General features: G+C 36.8%; 1 protein-coding gene across 1 annotated transcript in view; it reads left to right on the top strand.

Annotated features, from left to right (window-relative positions):
• Positions 1-27651, top strand: part of DOP1A (DOP1 leucine zipper like protein A) — a 113602-nt gene that overhangs the window by 32671 nt on the left and 53280 nt on the right. Inside the window, exons 6-16 of the mRNA XM_080667086.1 lie at positions 2270-2459; positions 6524-6622; positions 11638-11737; positions 12558-12667; positions 13600-13708; positions 15603-15723; positions 17128-17247; positions 21633-21744; positions 22114-22143; positions 22444-22677; positions 25936-25962. Coding sequence (XP_080523212.1) covers positions 2270-2459; positions 6524-6622; positions 11638-11737; positions 12558-12667; positions 13600-13708; positions 15603-15723; positions 17128-17247; positions 21633-21744; positions 22114-22143; positions 22444-22677; positions 25936-25962 — 1252 coding nt within the window. The remainder of the gene's footprint in view (positions 1-2269; positions 2460-6523; positions 6623-11637; positions 11738-12557; positions 12668-13599; positions 13709-15602; positions 15724-17127; positions 17248-21632; positions 21745-22113; positions 22144-22443; positions 22678-25935; positions 25963-27651) is intronic.

Below are 27651 nucleotides of genomic sequence, written 5' to 3'. Positions count from 1 at the left end.
GAAATCATTTAGTCTACAGCCTAGCATTTATAAGCACTCAAAAAATTGTGACCCACAATTTAAAATAAAAATACAGTAGGTAGGACGTTTAGATTAATTTTTATAATGGGAAATTGGGGCAATGACAAAAGTTTTTAAATTGTTAGTGCTGGAAAATAGCTCCAAGTGCAGTGCTGTTTTATTAGCTGTTGACATAACACTGTTGATATTTTCACTTTAAAGTTATTTGATCTGCCCAGCCAGTGTTGGTCATTGGTTGAGTGTCGACCCATGGACCTGGAGGTCATGATTCCATTCCTGGTCAGGGCACATGCCTGGGTTGCTGACTTAGTCCCCAGTAAGGGGCATGCAGGAAGCAGCTGATCAATGATTCTGTCTCATCATTGGTATTTCTATCTCTCCCTTCCTCTCTCTGAAATCAATAAAAACATTAAAAATTTATAAAAAAGGATTTTATTTCTTTGGGAGCCTATTATCATTTCTAGGGAAGCAAATAGTTGTAGACAATGCATGATGGTATTAAGTATCTTCAATATCTCATTATTCTTACCTGAAAGGGGACTTATGAGTTGAGATGGCAAAAATAGAAAATGTCAGACTTATTTTATAAGTAAACTTAATTTTTAAATTTAAATGATTTATTCTAGTATATTTACCTACTACTCCATTTTATTATATTTCACCAGCTCCCATAATACACAGTAAGAATCTAATCCTGAAAATATTGGATAATATTTATAGGCTACTTTGAGAAAAATTAATTTTGTCCCCAAAGCTTATTGTCTTTTCTTAACTTTTTCACTTATTTGCTTACAATTTTAGAAATATAACATGAGATTATTTTATTTTATAAATCAATTTTTGTTTAAAATTATTGCATTAATTTTCCTAAGGGAGCATAGAATCAATATCACTTTATAACTCTATTAGTTACAATTAGAAATTTTAACATAGAAATGAATAGTGATCTTTATTAATGTGGTATTCCTATGATTTATCTTCTTGTGTGTCATAGTCCATTTGTGCTTCTATAACAATGTACCCCAGACTGGGTAACTGATAAACTACAGAAATGTATTTCTCAGTCCTGGCGGTTGGAAATCTAAGTTCAATTTGCCATCATGGTGTTGTTCTATTGAGAGCGCTCTTTCTGGCTCAGTTCTTTGGGTTTCTTTCATAAGAAAACTAATCTCATTCAGGAGGGCCTTCATGACTTAAGCATCTCCCAAAAGCTTTCACCTCCTTATACCATCACCTTTGGGGGTTAAGGTTTAACATGTGAATTTTGAGGGGCCAGAAACATTCAGAACATAGCGTTATCGTTAGCCACTTATTCCACACAAGTTCTATGAAAGGATTTGTAAATATGTTCTTCATTCAATGCATAGATCAATTGAGGTCAGAAGGGATTACAGTTTTGTATTATAGCAAGTAAACAATAAGACTCATCAGATTCTCTTGATTCTGGCTATGCTATAATATTATCTATATTTGTGTATTAAAATGTTTATTTTTTGTTCACAAGAAATCAAGTCTAATTTTTTAAAATATATTTTTTATTGATTTCAGAGAGGAAGAGAGAGGGAGAGAGAGATAGAAACATCAATGATGAGAGAGAATCATTGATCGGCTGCCTCCCGCACGCCCCACATTGGGGATCGAGCCCACAACCCAGGCATATGCCCTGACCAGAATCAAACCCTGACCTCCTGGGTTCATAGGTCGATGCTCAACTACAGAGCCAAGCAATCCGGCAAGAGTAATTTTTAAATGTAGTTCTTAATAGAACAGTAATGATTTTGTCATAGGTCTAATTTATCAAAGTTGTTGTGAATTACATAGTGTGATTTTAAAGAGAAGGAAACATTTCGAAATGCCCTTTTTAAGATTTTATAGAAAATGAACAGAAAATATGTTTTGCTATAAGAGTACTACTAACTAAAAGTATATGGTATTTAACAACCCACTGAAATAGATAGGACTTGTGATATTGTTTTTGTTGTTATCTTAATTTTATAGATAAAGAAACTGAACTGAAGACGTATTAAGTGATTTCCCAAATTACACAGCTAGTAAATGGTGGAGACAGGACTTAAATCCAGTCTTCTGATTTGTAAAGTACATGCTCTTTCCAGGCTATCACACTTGTCTCTTGGGTAAAGCATATGACTATAATATGGATATTTGCATACATTCTGGAAGAGAATAACAATTTATTTTTAACAGTCTGACAATAAATCTTCTTAAACTATCTTATTTTGTCCCTCAGAACAAACACATTGTTGGAAAAGGTTGCTGCTGCAGTGGACCAATCAGCATTCTATAGTGCCCTCTGGGGTAGTCTTCTCACCAGTCCTGCTGTGCGTTTACCTGGAATCACGTATGTTCTAGCCCATTTGAACAGGAAGCTTTCCATGGAAGACCAACTTTATATAATTGGCAGTGATATTGAGTTAATGGTAGGTCCATATATGGTTGCTCCTTGAACAAATACTTCTTTAGAGTCAGTACACTATTTCAGACAGATATTGAAAGTCGTGCCATAAACAGAGTTCCTATTTTCATGGAGCTTACATTTTTCATCAAGGAAACTTAAAGACAAAACTAATCAGTAATTATTGTTTTTAAAATTTTCAGAATCTTTTTTCATGGAAAGGAAATTGTTATTTATGTTATTTTTATTATCAAGCAAATAAGTGGTCTTTATATCATCTTGCTTGCTTATCAGACCACTGTTAACATAGCCACATTTATTATGTTATTCTGAAATGAACCTTCTCTTTGATCATAATTTTCTTTATAGGAAAGATGTTTTAGACAAAATGATAGCTATATTCTGTGTGGGATTTGTGTCAGAGGATGTAGTACTAAAATCAGATAGTGGAAAAAATCACACTGATTGTTTATACCTTTTAATTTGAAGATTAAGAACAGAAGGAGACCATTTATCTCTGGAGTATTTACTCTTAAAATACTCAAGGATTAAAAAACAAAGAAAGCCTCAAGGGTCCTTTGGAAATTAAAAAAAACACCACATTTTAATTAATCATCCTGTACTTTACTTCCACATGATTATGATATGACAGAGATTTTTGAGCAGATTTTCAGTTATATTTATTAAAGTATAATTAACATACACTGAAATTAACTTGTCTTACATGTACAGTTTTATGAATTTTGACAGACACACAGTCATGAAACCAATGCTACAATCAAAATATAGGATATTTATATCACCATAAAATGTTCTCTTGTGCCCCTTTGTAGTCACTCCCCTTCCCCTACATGCCTAGGCTTTTGCAAACAATGGTCTGTTTTCTGTTTCTATAGTTGTGCTTTCCCAGAATGTTATATAAATAGAATAATACTGTATTAACCATTAATTCTTCTTTTTAAAATATATTTTTATTGATTTCAGAAAGGAGGGGAGAGGGACAGAGAGATTAAAAAATCAATGATCAGAGAGAGAATCATTAGTTGGCTGCATCCTGCAAGACCCCTACTGGGAATTGAGCCTTCAACCTGGGCATGTGCCCTGACCGAAATCAAAACATAACGTTCTGGTTCATAGGTCAATGCACAGCCAGTGAGCCAGGCGGGCAGGGCATAGCAATTAATTCTTGTTTCCTTCACTTGATATAACAGATTTGAGATTCATTTATGTTTTTGCATATATGAGTAATTTGTTCCATTATGCTGTGTAGTATGGTATGAATGTACCACAGTTTGTTTACTTATTCACTGATAAATGGTTGATTAAATTGTTTCCAGTTTGGGGTAATTATGGAAAAGGTACTGTAAACATTTGCATAGAATTCCTTGTGTAGATATATGTTTTTATTTCTTAGGAAAATACCTAGGAATGGAATTTTTGGTTTATATGGTAAATGTATTTTTAACTTTTTTAAAATAACAGCTTTATTGATATATATAGTTCACATACCATACAATTTACCCTTTTAAGTTGTACAGTTTATTGGTTTTTAGTATATTCATAAATCTGTGCAACTATCACTATCTAATTTCAGAACATTTTCATTACCCCATACCCACTCACCATGCTCCTTCACTCCTGCCCCTAGAAACCACCTATCTATTTTCTGTTTCTGTAAATTTGCCTATTCTGGACATTTTTTATAAATGGATTTATACAATATGTAATCTTTTATGAATGGCTTTTTTCACTTACCATAATATTTTCAAGATTTGAAGCATGTGGCAGTACTTCACTCCTTTTTATGGCTGAATAATATTCCATTATATGGATATCTGTATCCCATTTTGTTTTTCCATTCATGAGTTGAGTGACTTCTGGTTCTTGTTTATTTTTTCACTGTTAAGAGTGATGCTCTATGAACATTCATGAATAAGTGTTTCTGTAGGCATGCATTCTTTTGAGTATATACTTAGAAGTGGAATTGCTGGGTCATATGGTATAACTCTATGATTAACTTTTTGAGGAACTGGCAAGCTGTTTTCCAAAGTGACTGTATCAATTTACATTTCCACCAGCAATATATGAGGGGTCCCACTTCTGCACATCCTTGTGAACACTTGTTATTGTCTGTCTTTTTATTATACTCATCCTAGTGGATGTGAAGTAGTTTTGATTTGCATTTCCCTAATGACTAATAATATTGAGAGTATTTTCTTGTAGTTTTGGACCATTTTTATATGTTCTTTGGAGAAGTATCTATTCAAAGTTCTTGCGCATTAAATTGGGTTATTTCTCTTTTTCTTGTTGAGTTGTGGGAGTTCTTTATTTATTTTGAATATTAAACCCTTAATGTGTGTAAGACTTGAAAATATTTTGCCCCATTCTGTGGATTATCTTGTCAGCTTCCTTTTTTTAATCCTCACCTGAGGGTATATTTTCTTTTTAAATTGATTTTAGAGAGAGGGAGGGAGAGGAGAGAGAGAGAGAGAAAGAAACACTGATGTGAGAGAGAAACATGGATCTGTTGGCTCCTGTATGCACCCCACCAGGGATCAAACCTGCAGCCTGGATATGTGTCCTGATTGGGAATTGAATGGGGTATGGGACAACGCTTCAATCAACTGAGCCACACTGGCCAGGATTTCAGTTTCTTAATTGTGTCCTTTGAAGCACAAAAGTTTTCATTTTGATCAAGTTCAATTTATGTTTATTCTCTTGTCATTGTGCTTTTGGTGTTATATAATACCTAAGAAATTGTATCTAATCCAAGGTCACAAAGATTTACTCCTACATTTTCTTGTAATGTATATTTAAGTGTACAAGAAACTGGCAAATTATTTTCCAAAATGGATACACCATTTTTATGCAGATCTTTAAATGTATTGTTTTTTACATTTCTTTTTAATTATTATTTTTTAAAAAATTTTTAAAATTGATTTCAGAGGAAAGGAGAGGGAGAGAGAGATAGAAACATCCATGATGAGAGAGAATCATTGATTGGCTGCCTCCTGCACGCCCCACACTCGGGATCAAGCTCACAACCCGGGCATGTGTCCTGACCGGGAATTGAACCCAGGACGCTCAACCACTGAGCCACGCCGGCTGGGCTCCTTTTAATTATTTAATGAAAGTTTTAAACAAGTCATTTCATAAATTTTTTTTGAAAGACAAATGCCATAATTGGAAAACCATTTGCCACACATCATAGTGAAAGAACTAATCTCCCTAATATTGAAAGAGGTACTATCAAATATAGTGGAAGAATACATTTGAACAGATAATGTACCTAAGAAATAAAAATAATTTAAACATGAAAAGGCACTCAACATTATTTATAAGAGAAATAAAAATTTAAATACAACAACATATCAGTTTTCATGTATCAGATTGACAAAAATAAAAAATGCATGGGTAAACATGGAAAAACAGAAACTGTCACACATAGCTGGTGGGAATATAAATATATGTAACCTTAATAGAAAGCATCACACTGTTTAAATTGCAATTGTGTATACCCTAAGACCTGACAACACTACTTTGAGGGATGTATTTGTATATTATGTAAGTATATTGCAGCATTATTTACAACAATAAATGTCTGCAAAGTGTATAAATGTCTATCTTTAGGAACCTAGTTAAATAGAGTTTATCTATGAAATAAAGTACTTCTGTGGCCATAAAGAATAATACAGTACTTTATGTACTGATAAGGAACGATCTCCAAAATATATTTTTAAATGGAAATGGCAGAGCTTTGGATATATGCCTGTGTATTTTTGTTTACGTATACTTGCAGAAAGTATTCACTAGTAATAATGGTTGCTTGCAAAAAGGAAATTGGATGAATGGTTGGAAGACGGAGATGGGAGAGAACCTTTTTGCTGTATACACTTTTGTGCTTCTTAATTTTTAAACCATCATAATATATTTACCTACTCAAAGTAATGTAAATATATTTAATTATTGATAAGATGCTCAGAAGCATATTTTTATTTATGGGAGAAAATGAAGAGTTGTTACATTTTCATGTTAAACATTTCCCAGTGTAACAGTAGATAATAGATATTAAAGGTTCTCTCATTTTAGGTAGAAGCAGTAAGTACCTCGGTGCAGGACTCAAGTGTACTTGTACAGAGAAGCACACTGGACCTCATACTTTTCTGTTTTCCATTCCACATGAGTCAGGTAAAACATTAATGCTGATCCTATATAATAAAAGGCTAATATGCAAATCAACTGAACAGCAGAATGACTGGTTGCTATGACACGCACTGACAACCAGGGGGAAGACGCTCAATGCAGGAGCTGCCCCCCGGTTGCCAGTGCGCTCCCACAGGGGAAGTGCCGCTCAGCCAGAAGCCCTGAGCCCGGCTCATGGCTGGCGAGTGCAGCGGCAGCGGTGGTGGGAGATGGGAGCCTCTCCTGCCTCCGTGGCAGCGCTAAGGATGTCCAATGGCCATCAGTCGGACATCCCCTGAGGGCTTCCAGACTGTGAGAGGGCACAGGCTGGGCTGAGAGGATCCCCCCCCCCCCTAAGTGCACGAATTTTGTGCACTGGGCCTCCAGTATTAATATAAGGCATTCTTTGTAAAATCGGAATTTATGATGTGTAGTTTTTTAAGTTGGATTCTTTTGTTTTATAAACTAGTAAGTACATGGAAAACAAGTTCCTTTTCAAGGAGTGGAACTTGTGAAAATTATAAAGAAAAAAGGTTTGTTGATTTGGATAAGAATATGTTAATTGAAATATGTCATTTCATACCTTTAAAAACAGTTCTAACCTATAATAAGCCAGAAATACTCATTGCTAGTTGTGAATGCGCCAGGACTCTGAACCCAGGCCTTCTACCCAGCTGTTACCTCTGTCCTCTTACCTTTTCTTGGTTTGGTGATTTTGAGATTGTCAGACCTTTGCAAATAATGATTCACAGTGATATCTTCTAGAACTTTTATCACAAATGGGAGCAACTAATTTAACAAGTCATTTAATTGCTGGAACTTTAATTTAATCAGTATCCTCATTTTTTAAAGAAGTCATATAAATTCTTTTGAGTTGTAAACCTTAATGCAGAATGATTTAGCTGTATGTAAGCATTCAGAATGGTGAACTACATGTCTAACAAAAGTAATAAGAGAATTTCTACGTTGGAAATGTAAGTTTATTTCTTAAAAGTCATTAGCAGAAAAAGCTATAATTTGAGGCTTTTTTAAAGAACTGTAGTTAGTAGATAACTAGTGAGTTTTTATTATGATCAGGCATGCTCAACTTTTTCTTTATTTATTAATTTTGAAATTGATTTAGCAATAATAGAAGAATTTTATACTTCATTGCCAATACTGTCCCTCACTGGGACATAAATCACTCCCAGTTTCTATTTGGAATCTTTCCTTCCTTAAATCAATGGCCCTTATTTCACTCTGGCTTTTCTTTCTTTTTTTTTTTTTTTAATATATTTTATTGATTTTTTACAGAGAGGAAAGGAGAGGGATAGAGAGTTAGAAACATCGATGAGAGAGAAACATCGATCAGCTGCCTCCTGCACACCTCCTACTGGGGATGTGCCCGCAACCAAGGTACATGCCCTTGACTGGAATCGAACCTGGGACCTTTCAGTCCACAGGCCGATGCTCTATCCACTGAGCAAAACTGGCCAGGGCTCACTCTGGATTTTCATAGGAACATTCCCTGGGACATCTTAATGTAGTCTAAACTTACTAGTATATGGCTGGTGAATAGCCCACAAGATAAGAATAATTTTTACTTTTTTAAAGGCCCACAAAAGAAAATAAAGAAGAAAATGCCAAAGAAATGTATGTGGTTCAAAAGCTTAAAATATTATGTCCCTTTATTGACCTTTGCTCTTAAACTTTCCCATTGTTTTCTTCCCTTGCAAACATTCAATATTATTAGTCCTTCAGTATACTGATAGGTGACTCAATAATATTTGAGAAAATAAGTCCATCTAGACTTAAATTGAGAAGAATTAATTGTAATTTCACTGACCACTGTTTCTCAATCTTTTTTCAGCCTGAGCTTTCTTCAATATTACTCCACTACCTCTGTATCCCTACCAACCAAGATTTTTTTAAGTCTTACCTTCTATAATCCTATTAATAAAAGGCTAATATGCAAATTGACTGAATGGTGGAATGACCAGTCGCTATGATGTGCACTGACCACCAGGGGGAAGATGCTCAATGTAGAAGCCAGGCTCACGGGGGTGAGCACAGCGGCAGTGGCAGGAGCCTCTCCTGCCTCTGCGGCAGTGCTAAGGATGTCTGACTGCGGGGAGCAGGCCTAAGCTGTCCGTTGGACATCCCCCTAGGGCTCCTGGACTGCCAGAGGGCACAGGCCAGGCTGAGGGGATGACCCCCCCCCCCCGAGTGCACGAATTTTGTGCACTGGGCCTCTAGTTTGTATTATGAAAATAACAGCTATGTTGAATGTCTTTTAAAAGGAATGCCTTACCCAGATCCAATTCTAACACCCTTTCTTCCATTTCTGTACCAAACCATTAGATTTCCTGAGAATAAGGATCATGAAAAAGTCATCCTTGTTCTCCACTTTTCCTCTTTCTATGTCTTGCATGCAGTAGACACTTAGAAGCATTCGTTGTAATTGTGACTTCATTATCTTATCCCAAAAGAATGATTGCTCTTAGGAGCTTTAGCAGTTAAGTTGTTTGACTCTTATTTACTTTATGGAATGTTAGTCTCTAGCACTAACCTTTAATTGAGATTATAATTTTTTATATTGGAAATATGTCAATAGTAACCAAGAAATGACTTTTTACTTTTTTAAGAGTAGTAAGATTGGGAGACTCTGTACTTTTAAAAATTTTGTGACATTATTTAAATCTACATATCTGATGTTGAAAGATAGATCAACAGTTCTCAAATGCTTTGGTTTCAAGACCCCATTACACTTTTTTTCCAAAACAGTAAAAAAAAAAATTAGTAGAGTAGCATTGCTTTATATTTTTGCAAATTTCTTTCATGTCTGGCCTACTAGTGGAAAGCAGAATGCTCACATCCATTTCTGCATTTAATCTTTTTTGATTTTTTCTTTTGATTTAAGTATATAGAGAGAATCTGATCTCACACTGATGGAGTGTTGGGAAAAGGAGTGTTTCAGTAGTCTTTTCTGTTAAAATAGCACATTCTTCTTTGATACTACACCAAAACTCAGCAAGCTATAGTTTTAAAAAATTAGATGCAATATGGAATCTAAAACCATTTCAGTGAACTTTTTAATATTCTGTTTCATTAAAATCCACTGGTCTGTCTTGCACTTTTAACATATTTATTAGCCATACATTCTTTTGTGACATTATAATTGATTATTTGGAAAATGTGGATTTACTGAATTATGCAGATCTTCCAAATGTTAACACATTTCATAATACAATAACAAACTCATATTTATAACTGTCACTACTGACCTCATCAGTAAAATCTTTTAAGTATTGGGAAACTTTCAAGCCAATTCAATTCAACACAGTGCAATTTTAAGCCAAATACAGAATTTTCAAAATTCATATTTTCTCTTGGAAGGTTACGTTTTATTGGTAATAATGACTATTAATTGTTTTTCTTTAATTTTTTTAAAAAATTTGTTTTTCTTGACAGGCTCACTTTACTTATTTTTAAATATATTTTTGTTGATTTCAGAGAGGAAGGGAGAGGGAGAGAGAGATAGAAACATCAATGATGAGAAAGAATCATTGATTGGCTGCCTCCTGCACCCTGCCCCCCCCCTCCCCGCCCACTGGGGATCTAGCCCGCAACTCGGGCATGTGCCCTTGACCGGAATTGAACCTGAGACCCTTCAGTCCAAAGGCCAATGCTCTATCCACTGAGCCAAACTGGCTAGGGCTATTTTTTAAATTTTTTTTTTTTTTTTTGAGGAAATGTCTTTCAAGTGTCTAAGCATGATAATCATAGTTTGTGTCAATCATTCTTTCAGGTAAAAGTGGTATTCTGTGAAAAAATCTGTTAGGTCAGTTCAAAATTCAGTCATACAAGTGAGTTTTCTGAGACATCCATCATACTGCAGTATACACAGGAGTGTGTTATGTGTACTTCCCATTTTATTACACAGAATATTAAAAATGTACTAAAAGGGTCACTATTTTATAAGGTAAATTTCTGCTGCTTCAACAACATTCTTAAGTGAAACTGGATATGTTTGTTTTGTTTTGTTTTTTATTGTACTACAAGTATATGGCACTAAAAAAAATACATTGACTACAAGTGTAGTGGATGCCACTGCTGTACTGCTTTCTTTCTTGCTAAGATGCCAGCAGTTTTACCCCCTATCACATGATCAGAGCAAATAACAACATAGTAAAAAAAAAAAAAAACAGAGAACATCTTGCTATTGTTCTGATCTAGTTTTTACCTTATGGACCTCCTGAAAGGGTCTTAGAGATTCCCTTAGAGTCCGGGAATCACACTTTGAGAGTTTCTTAGGTTAATGGAAAACATCTGTGTTTTGATGAGTGACTGTAACTGGACAGCTGTTGATGATTTGTATTTTGTAACATCTCAATTATTTCTCTAAGATTCCTTTAAAACAAACAAAAAGGGTGAATCCCTTTTTAATACTGTCAAGAAGCATGGTGTAGTAAAATGGTCACCAGTTTGTGATTAAAGGGAGGTCACTTCTTCAACTAGGGCACTAACCAGGCTTTTACATTAGGCTAAGTACTTAGGCCCTGTGAAACTCTGGTTTTTTATTCGAGAGTGATTGTTAACTAGTTGATTTCAAGTTACTTTCTAATGCTCACACTCCAAGCTTCTATTCTAAATTGATTATTTAGTATATTATCAATTCTCATATGTATACATGCATAACCTATAGACACAGACAATAGAGTAATGAAGGCTTGGCGGGGAGGGGGAGGAGAGGGCAATGGGGGAAAAAAGGGACATATGTAATACTTTCAAAAATATTTATAAAAACAATAAATAGATAAAAAAGAAAGAAAAAAAAACAAACGAAAAAACCTAACATCAATTAACAGGCTTCCTTTTACCTTTCTTTTAACTTTACTTTTTTTTTTTTATAGCTAAAACCAGGTTTCCTTTAATAAAATAAAGTTCTGAATGTATTGTAAGGTGTGTGTTTTGTTTTTTAAAGAGGAAAAAATAATGTTTTTATATGTGATTAAATACAACCACATTCCTAACTTTTTCAGGCCACTCGACCAGACATGATCAGGATCTTGTCAGCAGCCCTTCATGTAGTACTAAGGAGGGACATGTCTCTGAACCGAAGACTTTATGCATGGCTTCTAGGTAGGTGTTTCATGTGTGGTCTTAGCTGGGAAAAGATGGAGGAAAGTTTGCTATACATAAATATTATCAAGTTGTATGTATGTCCTAAATGAAGAAACTAAAAAAATTTGCTTAAATAGACAATTAAAATGTAAACACTATTGTGTATTTGAAGAAATTTCAAATGCTTCTTAGTTGAAGAGGCTAATTCATAAGTCATGATCCCTTTGATAAGCTTTTTCTGCCCTTATAAGTTGAGATTGTTCTATAAACATGTAGACAAAGAAGAATAACTTAATCAAAATAAAGACATAATTCCTAAAATTTTTAAATTATATATTTTTTATTGTTGATAGTATTATAGATGTCTCCCACTTTCCCTCCCTTTATTCCCCTAATTCCTAAAATTTTTAAGTCATCAAAGGAATCAGGACTAGTACTACTGACCCACACATGGTACCAGTCTCTCACTCAGGCAAAAAAGCATCATGCACACTTTGTTGTTCTTCATACTTTTCGTCAGTGCTTGCCCTGTCTTCACAACTCATTACCACCTGGAGTCAGACACAATATCACTTAATTTTAATTTTCTGACTCTGCAGTTATTTCACTGTAAGATTTCTGTAAAGAAAAATATAGGATAATTCTGAAAGAATACTATGATACTCACTTCCATATTGAAATGGTTTTCCTTTATTAAACTATCTAAAATGATCTCTCTTGCTGACATTGATTGGGCTACTAATCGGTAAGTGTTTAGTTTTGAGATATTTGCTGTTTTGGTGTTAGTGAACAACAGTTTTGAGAATTTTAATTTATTTTGCAATTTATTTCTGTGGAGGTTTTGATAACAACGGTGCTATCATAGGACCCAGAAGCACAAGACACAGTAATCCTGAAGAACATGCCACTTACTATTTTACTACCTTTTCAAAAGAATTGTTGGTCCAGGTAATTAATATTTTCATTTTGGTTACTCTCTGACCATTAGAGTTGCTCAACAAGTGTAAGACAAGGTTCTACCTTAATTGGATTAATTCATAATTGAAGAGGTAGAGACAAGGCTCACAAACTTCCTGAGTGACGATAATAAGCAAATGACCACAATAAAATGAATAAATAATCTTAAGATTGACTCACTTCTGTGTAAGTCCAGAGATTTTTTTATTTTTTTTAGTTTGTTTTCATGACTTTATTAAAACATAGTTGCAGCTTCTCACCTGTCTGCCCTGTGAAAATTGGAGCTTTTCCAAAAATGAGCCAGGATCTGTGTTATTTCCTCTGAAGCCCCAGGAAATTTGGGTAGCAACGGGAATCTAAATGTTTGGTAAAATTATTTTTGTAATGGAAATGTTAAAATGAACTATAGATTGATTTTATATTATTTTTGCATCAAATTTATTCAGGATATCTCAAAATAAAATAAGAAAATACATAGTATACTGTATCTGAAGCATTTTAAAATGAAGGAAGTTATAAGAATATAGATGGTCTGGAGTCACCAATGGGAAAATAATTGTATACTGGCAGATACTACCATATGATGTGGCATAATTTGGTGCACATTGATTATCTTAAATAGAAATATTTTTATCTTTTGGGCAATCAATCAAATAACTCAACTTTATTTTTTCTAGATTTTCTTTAACTTTCCACTTTTTTTCTAGAAAAAAATGTAAGCACTTTTTTTCTTCTCAAGAAAAACGAATGTAACATATTTTCCCCTTAGTGGAAGGATAAAGCCAACTTCATTAAAAGCTTCAAAAAAGCAATAGGCGATGTAAATCTCCATTACATACGGTTGTATTAAAAATATTTTTGTTTTGAAAAAAATATTTGAAAACTGTTTATTTAAATGACTAGTGTGCTTTTTCTTTTTAAAGGCAATGGTGGGAATCTTACACATGAATGGATTTGGAGAAGAGACCACTTTAACACAGGATCTAAAACCTTTTCGTATTTTGATCAGTTTACTGGACAAACCTGAGCTAGGTAATAAGATCACGTTTTGTATTCTTTCATAATAAAAATAAGGCAAAGTTGTTATTTAGAAAAATTGCTGTATTTTGAGGTGACTTTTAAATACACATTCTTAACAATTTCTTACCTAACATTCACTCAAGATTTTAAAAGGTAGATATGTATCCAACTGGTATGTTATCTGTGTGTGTAGCAGAGAAGTCATTTTAAAGATGCTATCTAAAGTTTTCTTAATCCTTATTAAGGTACTGAAATTGAAACATTTATGATATGTCATGACTGTCTTGTAAATATGTGTGCTTATTTTAAAAATTGATCTCAGAGAGGAAGAGAGAGAGAGTGAGAGATAGAAACGTCAGTGATGAGAGAGAATCATTGATTGGCTACCTCCTGCACACCCACCACTGGGGTTTGAGCCCAAAACCCAGGCATGTGCCTCAATCAGAATGCAAACCATGACCTCCTGGTTCATGGGTCAGTAGTCAACCACTGAGCCACACTAGCCAGGCATAGCTGTCTTATAGTTCACAGTATTCAAGGACTTGAGCAAAAGTACTTGGGTTGTATCCCTCAACTTTTTTTCCCCACACTCACTTTGTCTTGTGTATTTTCCCTTCCTTCATTATATATTTCTTATATAATCAGTCTATTGGGAAGTTAGTTATGGCACCTAGGACAAAAATTAATAAAAAGCATAAATATTAGCACAAAAAATGAAATAACATAGTACCTAATTTCTTAAAAGTAAAAATAAAAAATTTAAAATGAGTTGTATCAATGGCTTTGAGGGCTTATTTTAGCTATTATGCACTAATATATTGAAGCTCAGGATTTTTTTTAAGGAGATTGCTGTCTATTATAGCAATAAAGGTTAGCCGTGTTCCCTCTTATATTACTTAAATTAATTCAAGATAGTAGTAATATTACTATCATTTACTGAATAATGATTATATCCTGGGAATTATGCTACCCACCATATAAATATTTTTCATGACCCTAACAACCTTTATGTAAGCTTGGTATTATTATCCTCATTCCAGATGAGGAAACTAAAACTCAAAGAAGTTAAATTTTCCAAAGTAACAACTATTAATTGACAAAACCAATTTCCCTGATTCTGTAATTTCTGTTATGTCAGCCTAAAGTTAAATAAACATTTGCTCAATTATTTACTATTTTATTGTTAGGTTATCAAAATGTGAAGTTTAGTTTAGCTTCTCGGGGAAAAAAGAAACTATTGTAAAAGAATATACTTGTTTTAAGACTGACAGCTGTTAAGGCAGAGGGAGTTGGGGGCTGGTGAGAGAGGATGAAGGGATTAAGCAAAGAAAAAAAAGACTGGGAATCAGACAATAGTACGGTGATTGCTAGAGGGAAAGGAAAGGGGGTGTAAGAGAGGGTAAAGGGAGGATAAATGGTGATGGAAGGAGACTTGACTTGGGGTGGTAAACAACACAATACAATGCATATACAGGTGAATTGTATACTAGAAATCTGTTTACTTGTATTAACCACTGTCACCCCCAATTAATTCACTTTAAAAAGTACTTGTTTTATTTATTTATTTATTTTTTTATTATTTTTTTTTAAATATATTTTATTGATATTTCACAGAGAGGAAGGGAGAGGGATAGAGAGCCAGAAACATCGATGAGAGAGAAACATCGATCAGCTGCCTCCTGCACACCTCCCACTGGGGATGTGCCCGCAACCAAGGTACATGCCCTTGACCAGAATCGAACCCGGGACCTTTCAGTCCGCAGGCCGACGCTCTATCCACTGAGCCAAACCGGTTTCGGCAAAAAAAGTACTTGTTTTAAAGCATTCTTTACTTTGGCCAGTTTTTAGATAATCATGATTTGCCAATTCTAATTAATTCTGTCTTTAATATGTATATTAATTTTAGGACCTGTAATTCTAGAAGATGTCCTAATTGAAGTATTTAGAACATTGTATTCTCAGTGCAAAGCAGAATTGGATCTTCAGATGGAACCACCCTTCAGCAAGGATCATGCTCAATTAAGCAGGTGGATTACCAAAAAATTAAGCATCGCATGACTTATGACTTGAACACAGAGTTAAGTGAATCAAAGGGTACCAGATGTTTTTTAAAGAACTGTTTTTTAAGTTGGGGTTATTTCTTTTTCAGGTATATATAAACACTTTTGTTGTTGTTTTAATCCTCACCTGGGGATATTTTTTCCATTGATTTTTAGAGTGAGGGAAAGGAAGGGGTGGGGAGAGGGGAGTAGGAGAGAGAGAAAAAACAACAACATTGTTGTGAGAGACATATTGACTGGTTGCCTCCTGCAGGAGCCCCAGGGCTAAACACATTTTTTAATGCCTAGGATAACTCATATAAAATTAGCATGTCCTCCTCTCTAAGTCAGTGATAGATACATGTTGACCAAATCTTACTTTTTAAATTTCTTTTCTACTTTAAGCAGCATACCACTTTGAAGTCTCATTGTAATATGACAAAGGTTCTAAGACTACAATTTCTCTTAATTTTTATTTCATTAGTGTCTCCTTGGTAAAACTGAGATAACCTGAGCTTTCCCAAAAACATACTTTTATATATTAAAACATAATAATAGGCAGTTTTTAATTTTTTAGTAAATATAACATCCTGTAATTTTTGTTTGAGAAGTTAATATTGACTAAACTGGTACATTATTTTATTCTGTACTCTGTCTGATAATTTATATTGTCTTGTAGAGTATTTAATTAGTCTTTAATGTGGGGATATGTCTCGAAACTTGCTAGATGCACTGACAGTACCTCGCTATATATAAAAATGATTATTTTTATTGTAAGGAGGGTGGCAGGAGATAGGTAAAGTGGGTAATTAGTAAGCTAAAGGATTCTCACTTGCAATAACAGTTATTTTCCCTGATAGGACTTTAGTAATAATGGCTATATACAGTATTAATTTTTTGCTGTTTTGTTTTTCAAGCTAAGAATATTAGATTTAAACTTAACAAATAAACTTAACCTTTCTTAAGTAAATCTTACAGGAAAGCAGACAAAGTTACTTCAGACTTAAGGCTGTCAAAATCAAATCACTACTCAATTTATATATGCCAAGGTAAACAAGGTAATTTAATGTCAAATTAAGAGTCAGATACTCAAAATAGTTCAAAAAAATTTCCTGTTCTTTTGCTGGAAGGGCAGCTGTTTTTTCTTATGCAAGCCTAATTTTTTATCTTTGATCATACAGTTGAGTTATGAAAACTCAGATTTGGAAAAATAATTACTTAGAATGCAATAAGAGAGTGGCAGTAGATAAAAATTATTTGTTCCAATTTTCTTACATGCAAGTGTTCTAACAACTGCCTAGGAATATGTACACCCTAACAACATTGTACTAAAATTTAAATTTGAAAAAATGTAAATGCTAATATTTATTAGTTTTTCTTTTCCTTCTTTAGTAAATTAAGGGAAAATAAGAAAACAGCAGAACTGATTAAAACTGCCAACCTTCTCTTTAATTCCTTTGAGCCTTATTATATGTGGGATTATGTGGCACGTTGGTTTGAAGAATGTTGTAGGTATGTTAAACTGTTTTCTTTCATTTTAATTTAATAGCATTCAAAGCCAGCCTTTGTTTGTTTTTTAAGTTCTTCAATCTAATGGAAAGATTTTTTTTGTACATTTTATCACTACTATTTACAACTATTATATATATATGTGTGTATATACATATATATATATATATATATATATTTTAATAGCCATAATCTGGCTCTACCTTGTTATTCTAGAATATAGAGTTATTGATCATATAATCTTAGAATTGAATAGTTCAGAGGTAAGTTATTCAGTCACCAGCATATATGAAAAATGTTCCCTCTCCAATCTATACTAATCCAGTTTGTTTTTTGCTGTAGAGAAAATAGCATATTTCTGGTTGCTGCCTTAGAACACATTCCCAAAATGATTCCCACATTAAATAACAGAAATTCCTTAGTGTCACATTTGTGTTTTTTAAAGCCATAGAACCAGCTATATTGTCACTTGAGTAATAAAAGCCCTTCACCCCCTAGGCAGTGGTTCTCAACCTTTCTAATGCTGTGACCCTTTAATACAGTTCCTCACGTTGTGGTGACCCCCAACCATAAAATTATTTTCGTTGCTACTTCATAACTGTAATTTTGAATCGTAATGTAAATATCTGTGTTTTCCGATTTCATAACATTACGATTCATATTGTTATGAATCATAATGTAAATATCTGTGTTTTCCGATGGTCTTAGGCTACTCTGCCAGCGGTTCTCAACGTGCGGGTCACGACCCACAGGTTGAGAACCGCTGCTGTAGAGCCTAAGACCATCGGAAAACACAGATATTTACATTACGATTCATAACAGTAGCAAAATTACAGTTATGAAGTAGCAACGAAAATAATTTTATGGTTGGGGGTCACCACAACATGAGGAACTGTATTAAAGGGTCACGGCATTAGAAAGGTTGAGAACCACTGCTGGGCATAAAGTTTAAAAAATGCTCTTGATGAAAACCCAAGAACACTAGTGAACCCAAGTAGAATCTCTGTCTGAAATGTAGTTCAAATTCTCTCATTACCAGATTAACCTCTCAAGCCTTAGGAGCATACCAGAGGCCCGGTGCACGAAATTTGTGCACTCAGTGGGGGGGTGGTCCTCAGCTCGGCCTGCACCCCTTGCAGTCCAGGAGCCCTTGGGGGATGTTTGACTGACAGTTTAGGCCCGTCAGCAGTCGGACATACTGAACGCTGCCACGGAGATGGGAGAGGCTCCCGCCACTGCTGCTGCGCTAGCCAGCCATGAGCCCGGCTTCTGGCTGAGTTGCACTCTCCCTGTAGGAGCTCACTGACCACCAGGAGCAGCTCCTGCATTGAGCGTCTGTCCCCTGGTGGTCAGTGTGCATCAAAGCAACTGGTTATTCTGCCGTTTGGTCAATTTGCATATTAGCTTTTTATTATATAGGATAGTCACAAAGTAAGCCTGTATGAATTTGGGATTGGAAGTCTTTGAAACTATAAATGCTGATGTGATACATTAATTGTACATTTACTGATTCAGATACTGAGCACCCAGTAGAAAAGCATTAAGCTAGGCATATCTAGTCCCTGTCTTCAAAGACTTTGTAGTAAGAACAAGTAAGACATGCACATACATATTCTTAGTATTAAATTAAATCTTACAAATGCCTTAGTAGAGAGATTAAAATGTGGTAGGAATGCCAAGGAATTATGAGTGTCTTTTTGCCACCTGGCTTTCATTTCTCATTTACAAACATAACACATCCATCCTTTTTTAGGTAACTTGGACTACTCCCTGCACATACATTAACTTTCATGCTGCACTTACTCTATTTCTTAAAACATATTTTTTGTCTTTTGCCCGTCTGGTATTGTCCTATATAGAGGTCACCCCCTTTTCAGTAGCCTTCCATGACTCCCTCTAGTCTCTCATCAGAATCAACTTTTCCTATACTGTCACTTTATTACATTTATTTATCTATATGTTTATATTTCTTTTTTTTTTAATATATTTTATTAATATTTTACAGAGAGGAAGGGAGAGGGATAGAGAGCTAGAAACATCGATGAGAGAGAAACATCGATCAGCTGCCTCCTGCACACTTCCCACTGGGGATGTGCCCGCAACCAAGGTACATGCCCTTGACTGGAATCGAACCTGGGACCCTTCAGTCCGCAGGCTGACGCTCTATCCTCTGAGCCAAACCAGTTTTGGCTATATGTTTATATTTCTTGCTGGTTAGGGCTGTACCATATTCTTCTTCACTTGTGTCTTCAGAGTGTAGGGCAGTAGATGGTCATATAGGATTAATATGATTTGGGTGAATGTTGGAGTAATGATCTCTACTGCTTGGATCAGAAGAGGCTTCCTGGAGGAGGTAACATTTGATCTTAAATCTTGAAGGACAGATGCATTCTGTATATGAGAGAATGAGGTTGAGGGAGGGTGAAAGTCCAGGTGGACAAGTGTGTATCAACAAAGGCCCTGAAGTGAGAAATAAAGCAACAAATAATCCTTTTTAACTAGGAGATGATATCTGTAGTGGGAACAATACTACCTAATAAAGAGGGAATATGTTAATTAACCATCACTCTGTCACAAAGATGGCTGCACCCACAGCTGAGGCCAAGTTCCCATAAGGAGCCTTAACGAGCAATTAGCAGGGACCTGAGGCTATCCCTTCCCCCGCCCCTGTAGGGTTTGATAGGGGACCTCAGGTCGCATCCCCTACCTGGCAGGGCTTGACAGGGGACCTCAGGCTGGGGGACCTCAGGCCACACACCTTGCCCAGGCGCCAGGCCAGGGGACCTGAGGCCATGCCCCCGCCTGGAGGGGCTTGACTGGGGACCTCAAGGTGCGCTTCGCATCCTGGTACTGGGCTAGGGGACCTCAGGCTGCTCCCGTCACCCCAGCGCCAGGCTGGGGGACCTCAGGCTGCATCCCCCACCAGGTGGGGCTTGACAGGGGACTTAAGGCCACGTCCCCTACCCTGGCATCAGGCCGGGGGACCTCAGACCACACCCCCCGCCCAGCGGGGCTTGACGGGGGACCTGAGGCTGCATACCCCTGCTGGGGGGGCTTGACGGGGGACGTCAGGCCGCGTCCCCCACCCCAGCACCAGGCCAGGGGACCTGAGGCTGCGCCCCCCTGCCTGGCTGGGCTTGACAGGGGACATCAGGCCGCACCTCCTGCCTTGGCACCAGGCCAGGGGACCGCCGGCCATGACCCCCGCCCCGGCGCCAGGCCAAGGAACCTGAGGCCACACCCCCTGCCTGGCAGGGCTTGATGGGGGACCTCAAGGTGCGCTCCCCATCCTGGTGCTGGTCTAGGGGACCTCAGGCTGCTCCCCCTGCCCCAGCGCCAGGCCGGGGGACCTCAGGCCGCGCCCCCTGCCCCACCACCAGGCCAGGGGACCTGAGGCTGTGCCCCCCTGCCTGGCGGGGCATGACAGGGGACCTCAGGCCGTGCTCCCCACCCAGCAGGGCTTGACAGGGGACCTCAAGGTGCACCCCCAGTGCTGGGTCAGGGGAACTCAGGCCGTGCCCCCCACCCAGCGGGGCTTGACGGGGGACTGAGGCTGCACCCCCCTGCTGGTGGGGCTTGATGGGGGACCTGAGGCTGTGCCCCCCTCCCAGTGCTGGGCTGGGGGACCTGAGGCTGCACGCCCCCGCCTGGCGAAGCTTGATGGGGGACCTCAGGCCATGTCCCCCACCTGGCAGGGCTTGACGGGGGACCTCAAGGCACGCCCCCTACCCCGGTCTGGGCAGGGCTTGACGGGGGACCTCAAGGCATGCCCCCTACCCCATGCCCTCCGTCCTGGCGCCGAGCCAGGGGACCTGAGGCTACATCCCCTGCTTGCGGGGCTTGACAAGGGTGGGAGTGGCCAGGTCTGGATCTAGCCCAATGGGGGCGGGGGCCAGCTGGGTCTGGGTCTCACGCGATTTTGAGGTGCATGTGGGTGGGTGGGGACTTGACTCTGGGTGTTGTTGTGTGCCCCAGACTCTGACAGGAGGAAGGTTTTCATGTACATTTTACTAATTTTCTTTCATCTCTGACACTTCTATTATAGAGAAGGGGCAAATAGCAATATTAAATTATTTCCTCTAATTCCCTTTTAATGTGCATGAATTTCGTGCACTGGGCCACTAGTAGGAAATAAGTCCCCAAAAGTGAAATCCATCCAGAACACTTGGAAATACAGCATGGGAGTTATAGAGAGAGGTTAAACCTAGGAGTCTTGCTCTGGTAATTTTCCACATAGAGGTACAGTGGTTTCCTGGGAATATACTTCATCATAAGAATGTTACTGTGTGTGTCCCACTGCTGAATTGACCCTCATTAAAAAAAATGATGTTGTCACATGTTCATTTCACTTGATAGTATACTTGATAAAGTGAATTTTGTGCCTTTAGGAGGACAATGCATGCCAGACTTCAGACTGGGCCTGGAGATAGTGAGTCATCTGAGTTACAGCTGACCAATTTCTGCCTCCTGGTGGATTTTTTGTTGGATATAGTTTCTTTGGTAAGGTGACCTTGGTAAAAAAAATATTGAGGAAATCTTACTAATATAGTTTAGATACTTCATGTTGAAGACAAACCTTATCTTCAAATAAATTTTATCTTTAATATTAATTTTTTTTCCCTTTTGGCTTAGCTTTTTTTCTTAAAATTTTCCAAGTGTTTTGTCTTGTAACACATATATATGATACATGTACAAGTCTTATATAATACATGGAATATACTTCATAATTGCATGTTATTGAAATCTTAAATGTTTAGTGTAAAATAGTCTGATAATGTATTTATATTCATTAATGAATCTATTAAATGACAACTTTTGGGAATCTTTTCCCTTTTTCTCTCCTAAATTCTTTGCTTTCTCATTTTGAAGCCTACTAGAAGTATGAGGGTGCTGTGTCAGGTATGACATTCAGCCTGTTTGTATTGTATTCACTTTTGTTATAATTTCAGTAATGTAGCAAATAAAATGGGGATTGTTTTATCATATATGCTTTGAAATACTTAAATTGAGAATTTGGGAATATAAACTTTTTATCACTAATAATAAAATGATTATGAAATATTAATTAAGAGCATGATACATATAAAATATTATAGATGAGTAAAAAATATTTCCTTTTTTATATAGATTAAAATCAATGAAATAATATAACTTTTGGATTATATATTTAAACTTTTGTCACTTCACTTTTATTTTCAGGAGACTTATATTGAAATCCAGACAGAACACTTGCCCCAATTGCTGCTCAGGATGGTTTCTGCCCTGACAAGCCATCTCCAGACATTGCACTTGTCTGAACTCACAGATTCACTCAGGCTCTGCTCAAAGATCCTCAGCAAAGTTCAGCCTCCACTGTTAGCTGCCAGCACTGGAGGTGTTTTACAGTTTCCAAGTGGGCAGAACAACTCAGTCAAAGAATGGGAAGACAAAAAGGTAATGTTAGTTGTTAATTTTGCTATTAGACCAGTTATAGTTGACCCTTAAATAACATGGGTTTGAACTGTGTAGTTCCACTTATACGCAGATTTTTTCAATAAATATAAAATTTTGGGAGATTTGCAACAATTTGAAAAAACTCACAGATGAACCTGTAGCTTAGAAATGACAAAATTAGGCAAAAGTTAGATATGTCATGAATGTATAAAATATATACATCTATTATTAAAAAGTTAAAATTTATCAATACTTACTCTCCAATGGCCTGGCCAGCATGGTTCAGTTTGTTGTAGCATCATCCCATACACCAAAGGTGGCATGTTTGATTCCTGGTCAGGAAACATACCCAGGTTGTGGGTTCCCATCCCCAGTTGCTGGTCATGTACAGGAGGCAGCCAATAGATGTGTCTGTCATCTCTCTCTTCCTCTCCCCCTCCCTCCCTCCCTCTCTTTCCCCCCCTCCTCACTCCCTTCCACTCTAGAAATCAGTGGAAAAAATATCCTCAGGATATTTTTGTTATAATTTCAGTAATGTAGCAAATAATGGGGATTGTTTTATCATATATTAATTGGAGAATTAAACACAAAAATAAACATAAGTGATAAAATTAATTCTAGTACATACTGTATTACTGTAATAATTTCATAGCCACATCCTGTTGCTCTTGCAGTGAGCGCAAGTGTTGCAAGTATCCATTTAAAATGCTGTGTGATGCTTATCATCTAATATCTCTGTGTAAGCAGTTTGTCTGCAGTAAATTGCATATTGAAGTAAAAAAGTGATCTCATAGTGCTTGCGTATCTTTTACCATGTTTAGTGCAATACCATAAGCCTTGAATAACACCATGAGACCCATAGAAAATGCCACTGGTGATACTGTAAGTGCTCCCAAGAAGCAGAGAAAAGTCATGACATTACAAGACAAAATTGACTTGCTTGGTATGTTTCGTAGATTGAGATCTGCAGCTGTGGTTGCCTGCCATTTCAAAATAAATGAATCCAGCATTAAGACCATTGTTTAAAAGAAAAAAGGAAATCTGTGAAGCAGCCACTATACCTGTGCCAGCAGGAGCAAAAACCTTGCAAATATCTTAACTCTTATTGAAAATTCAGTTTTTATGTGGGTGCAAGATTGCTATAAGAAAGGCATACCTCTGGAATCTAATATGAGTCAAGTGAAGTCATTATGTGACAAATAAAAGTGAAAGGAAGGTGAAGGCTCTAAAGCTGGAGAATAATTTTATTTATTTATTTATTTATTTATTTGTTTATTTTAAATCTTTATTGTTGAAAATATTACATACGTCCCCTTTTTACTTCATTGTCCCCTTCTAGTCCACCTCCCTGCCCCAGGCCTTTACCCACCCTATGGTCTGTGTCCATGGATTATGAATATATGCGTACAAGTTTTTTGGTTGATCTCTTCCCACCCAGCCATCTATCCTTGCCTTCCCTCTGAGATTCGACAGTCTGTTCCATGCTTCTATGTCTCTGGATCTATTTTGTTCATTAGATATGACATATAAGTGAGAACATGTGATACTTATCTTTCTCTGACTGGCTTATTTTGCTTAGCATAATACTCTCCAGGTCCTTCCATGAAGCTGGAGAATAATTTTAGAAAGAGGTTTGGTTTAAAAATGTCAAGGTAACAGCAGAAGCAGTTTCTGCCAACCAAGAGGCAGCAGATGAGATCCTAGATGCTATTAAGAAAATCATGGAGGAGAAAGGATACCTGCCTGACAGGTTTTTAATGCAGACGAAAGTGCCCTATTCTGGGGAAATACACCCCCAAAGGACATTTATTACTGAGGAAGAGATGTGAACACCAGGCATTAAGGCAGGAAGGGATAGGCTAACATTACTCTGTGCAAATACAGTCAGGTTTATGATCAGGACTGCCCTTGTCTATAAAGCTGCTGAAACCTGAGCCTTTAAGGAGGAAGATAAACACCAGCTGCCGGTCTTTTCGTTGTACAACAAGAAGACTTGAAAAACGAGAACCCTTTCTCTGCATTGGTTCCATCGCTGCTTTGTCCTTTACCTTGCCAGTAAAAGACTACCTTTTACTAGTAGTTTGTTTGATATTGGACAATGCCTCTGACTACCCAGAACCCCATCCATTCAATATGAAAAGCCTTGGAAGTGTCTACTGCCCTCAAACACAATGTCTCCAATTCAGCCTTTAGGTCAGGAGATCATAAGGGCCTTTAAGGCCATTACACAGGTTACTCAATGGCAAGAATTGTCAATGCTATGGAAGAGAAGAGAACCTTGATAGAACATCATGAATGTTACTACACCATTGAAGATGCCATCATTATATAAAAAGCTGTGAAAGCCATCAAGCCTGAAACAGTAAATTTCTGCTGGAGAAAACTGTTCCCTGATGTTGTGAGTGACTTCACAGGATTTAAGACAGAGTCAATCAAGGAAATCATGAAAGATATTGTGAATATGGTACAATGGGGGGGGGGGGTGGTGAAGGGTTTCAACCTATGGATCTTGGAGAAATTCAAGAACAAATAGACACCACACCAGAGGAATTGACGGAAGATAACTTGATGGAGATGAGTGCTCTGAACTACCAATGCCAGATAAGGAGGAGAAGGAGATAGAAGAAGCAGTGCCAGAAAACAAATTGACATTAGATGGTGTGGCACAAGGGTTCCACTTATTTAAGACTGCACTTGACTTCTTTTATGATTCAGGCCCTTCTATGATACAGGTGCTTAAAACTAAATAAAGCACACGATGAAAGGATTGGTACCGTATGGAAACATTTTTAGAGAAATGAAAAGGTCAGAAATTACAATGTATTTCTGTAAAGTTTTACCAACCTCCCTACCTCTCCTTCCATCCCTTCCACCCTTTCCACCTCTTCTGCCTCTGCCACACCTGAAACAGCAAGACAAACATCTCTTCTTCCTCCTCCTAAGCCTACTCACTGTGAAGACGAGGATGAAGACATTTATGATGTTCCATGTCCAATTAATGAATAGTAACTAATCATCATGTCATGCAGTTTATAAACTTATCTATTGTGTATGTGTCTTCATGTGAAAATCTAATAACTGTACGACAACTGTATGATAACCTTGTGTGGATGACTTGTATGAAAGTGGATAGCTTATCCTTACATAGGCATAAGGTGAATAATATTTAATAAAATTAGTAATACGTTCTCTTACTGTTTTATGTTTGCTTTCAAACAATTACATTACTTACATTATGCTCCTTTCCTGTAATTGAAGAAACTGCTTATCAGCCAATCATCAGAGGTAAGTAGTTTTATTTAAAAAATGTAACAATATTTCCACTTCTGTATTTTGTAATACTGTATGCCATAAAACTTTATAGTGATTTATTCATTAGTATATAGGCTAGGCTACCATGCAGCAATCATATCGATTACTCTAAGCTACCATAAAGCAGTGGTATTGATGCTGCTTTGTTATCAATGTATGAATTATTATACCAGTAGATAATTATGATTTTCTTCTTCACATTATCTTTTCATTTTTGATGTCTAATGTTATTAATATCTATAAGATCTACAATGTGTTGCATTATATACGATAATGTTGATGTAGGTATTGACAGATGGTGCAAACTTACACTATCCAAAAATACAGTATAGCTCAGCTGGCGTGGCTCAGTGGTTGAGCTTCTAACTATGAACCAGGAGGTCATTGTTTGATTCCCTGTGTATGCCCAGGTATAGGCTCGGTCCCAGTGTGGGGCATGCAGGAGGTGGCCAATCAATGATTCTCTCTCATTATTGATGTTTCTGTCTGTCTCTCCCTCTCCTTTTCTCTCTGAAATCAATAAAAATATATTTTTTAAAAATACAGTACAATACTGTATATGCATTTTTCTTATGGTTTCTTAACATTTTCTTTTTTCTAGCTTACTTTATTGTAAGAACACAGTATATAATACTTATAACATACAAACTATGTGCTAATAGACTTGTTTCTGTTATCTGTAAGGTTTCCTGTCAATAGTAGGCTATTACTAGTAGTAGTTAAGTTTTGGGGGGAGGCAAAAATTATACATGTATTTCAACTGTTTATAGGGCAGGGGGTTGACATTTCCCCTCTCCCTATGTTGTTCAAGGGTCAACTGTTTATTTCTTCAAAGCAGCACAATATATGAGTAAAGTCATATACCAAATGATGTAGTGAATCTTGCATAGATCCAAATGTATGGTAGTAGACCATTATGTAGGCTTTGGCTCTAATGCAATTTAACTGTTTTTATCAGCACTTTTCAATAGAAATATAATGCCAGCAACATATGAAATTTTAAAATTTCTGGTAGCCACTTTTATTTATTTTTTTCATCCTCACTTGAGGATATTTTTTCTTAGTGAGTGGAAGGAAGAGAGGAGGGGGAAAGAGAAAGAGAAAGAAACATTGATGTGAAAGAGACATATTGATTGGTTGCTTCCCCCATGATCCCTGACCGGGGCCAGGGATTGAACCTGTAAGCAAGGTACATGCCCTTGACTGGGAATCAAACCTGAGACACTTTGGTCTGCAGGCGGATGCCAATGCACAAACCTCTGAACCAAACTGACCAGGACTCTGGTAGTCACTTTTAAAATAGAGAAAAGAAACAGGAAAAAATAATTTTAATTATATTTTTTATTTAGGCCTTTCTAGATAATTTATTATGATTTCAATGTAATCATAAAATTGATGTAATATAAATATTATATATTTTACTTTCTTTTTTGCACTGTTTTCAAAGTTTCAGTGTGTATTTTGCACTTCAGCACATCTTTGTTCAAATTCTAAATTTTTTTCAAAAATACTTGAAATAAAAATTTAGCCCTGGCTGGTTTGGCTCAGTGGATAGAGCGTTGGCCTGGGGACTGGAGGGTCCCGGGTTCAATTCCGGTCAGGGGCACGTACCTTGGTTGCAGGCATATCCCCAGTGGGAGGTGTGCAGGAGGCAGCTGATCG

The sequence above is a fragment of the Plecotus auritus genome (assembly GCF_963455305.1).
Source record: "Plecotus auritus genome assembly, chromosome: 4".
Classification (NCBI taxonomy): domain Eukaryota; kingdom Metazoa; phylum Chordata; class Mammalia; order Chiroptera; family Vespertilionidae; genus Plecotus; species Plecotus auritus.
The sequence above is the reverse complement of the archived record's forward strand: the minus strand, read 5'-3'. Positions and strand labels throughout refer to the sequence as shown.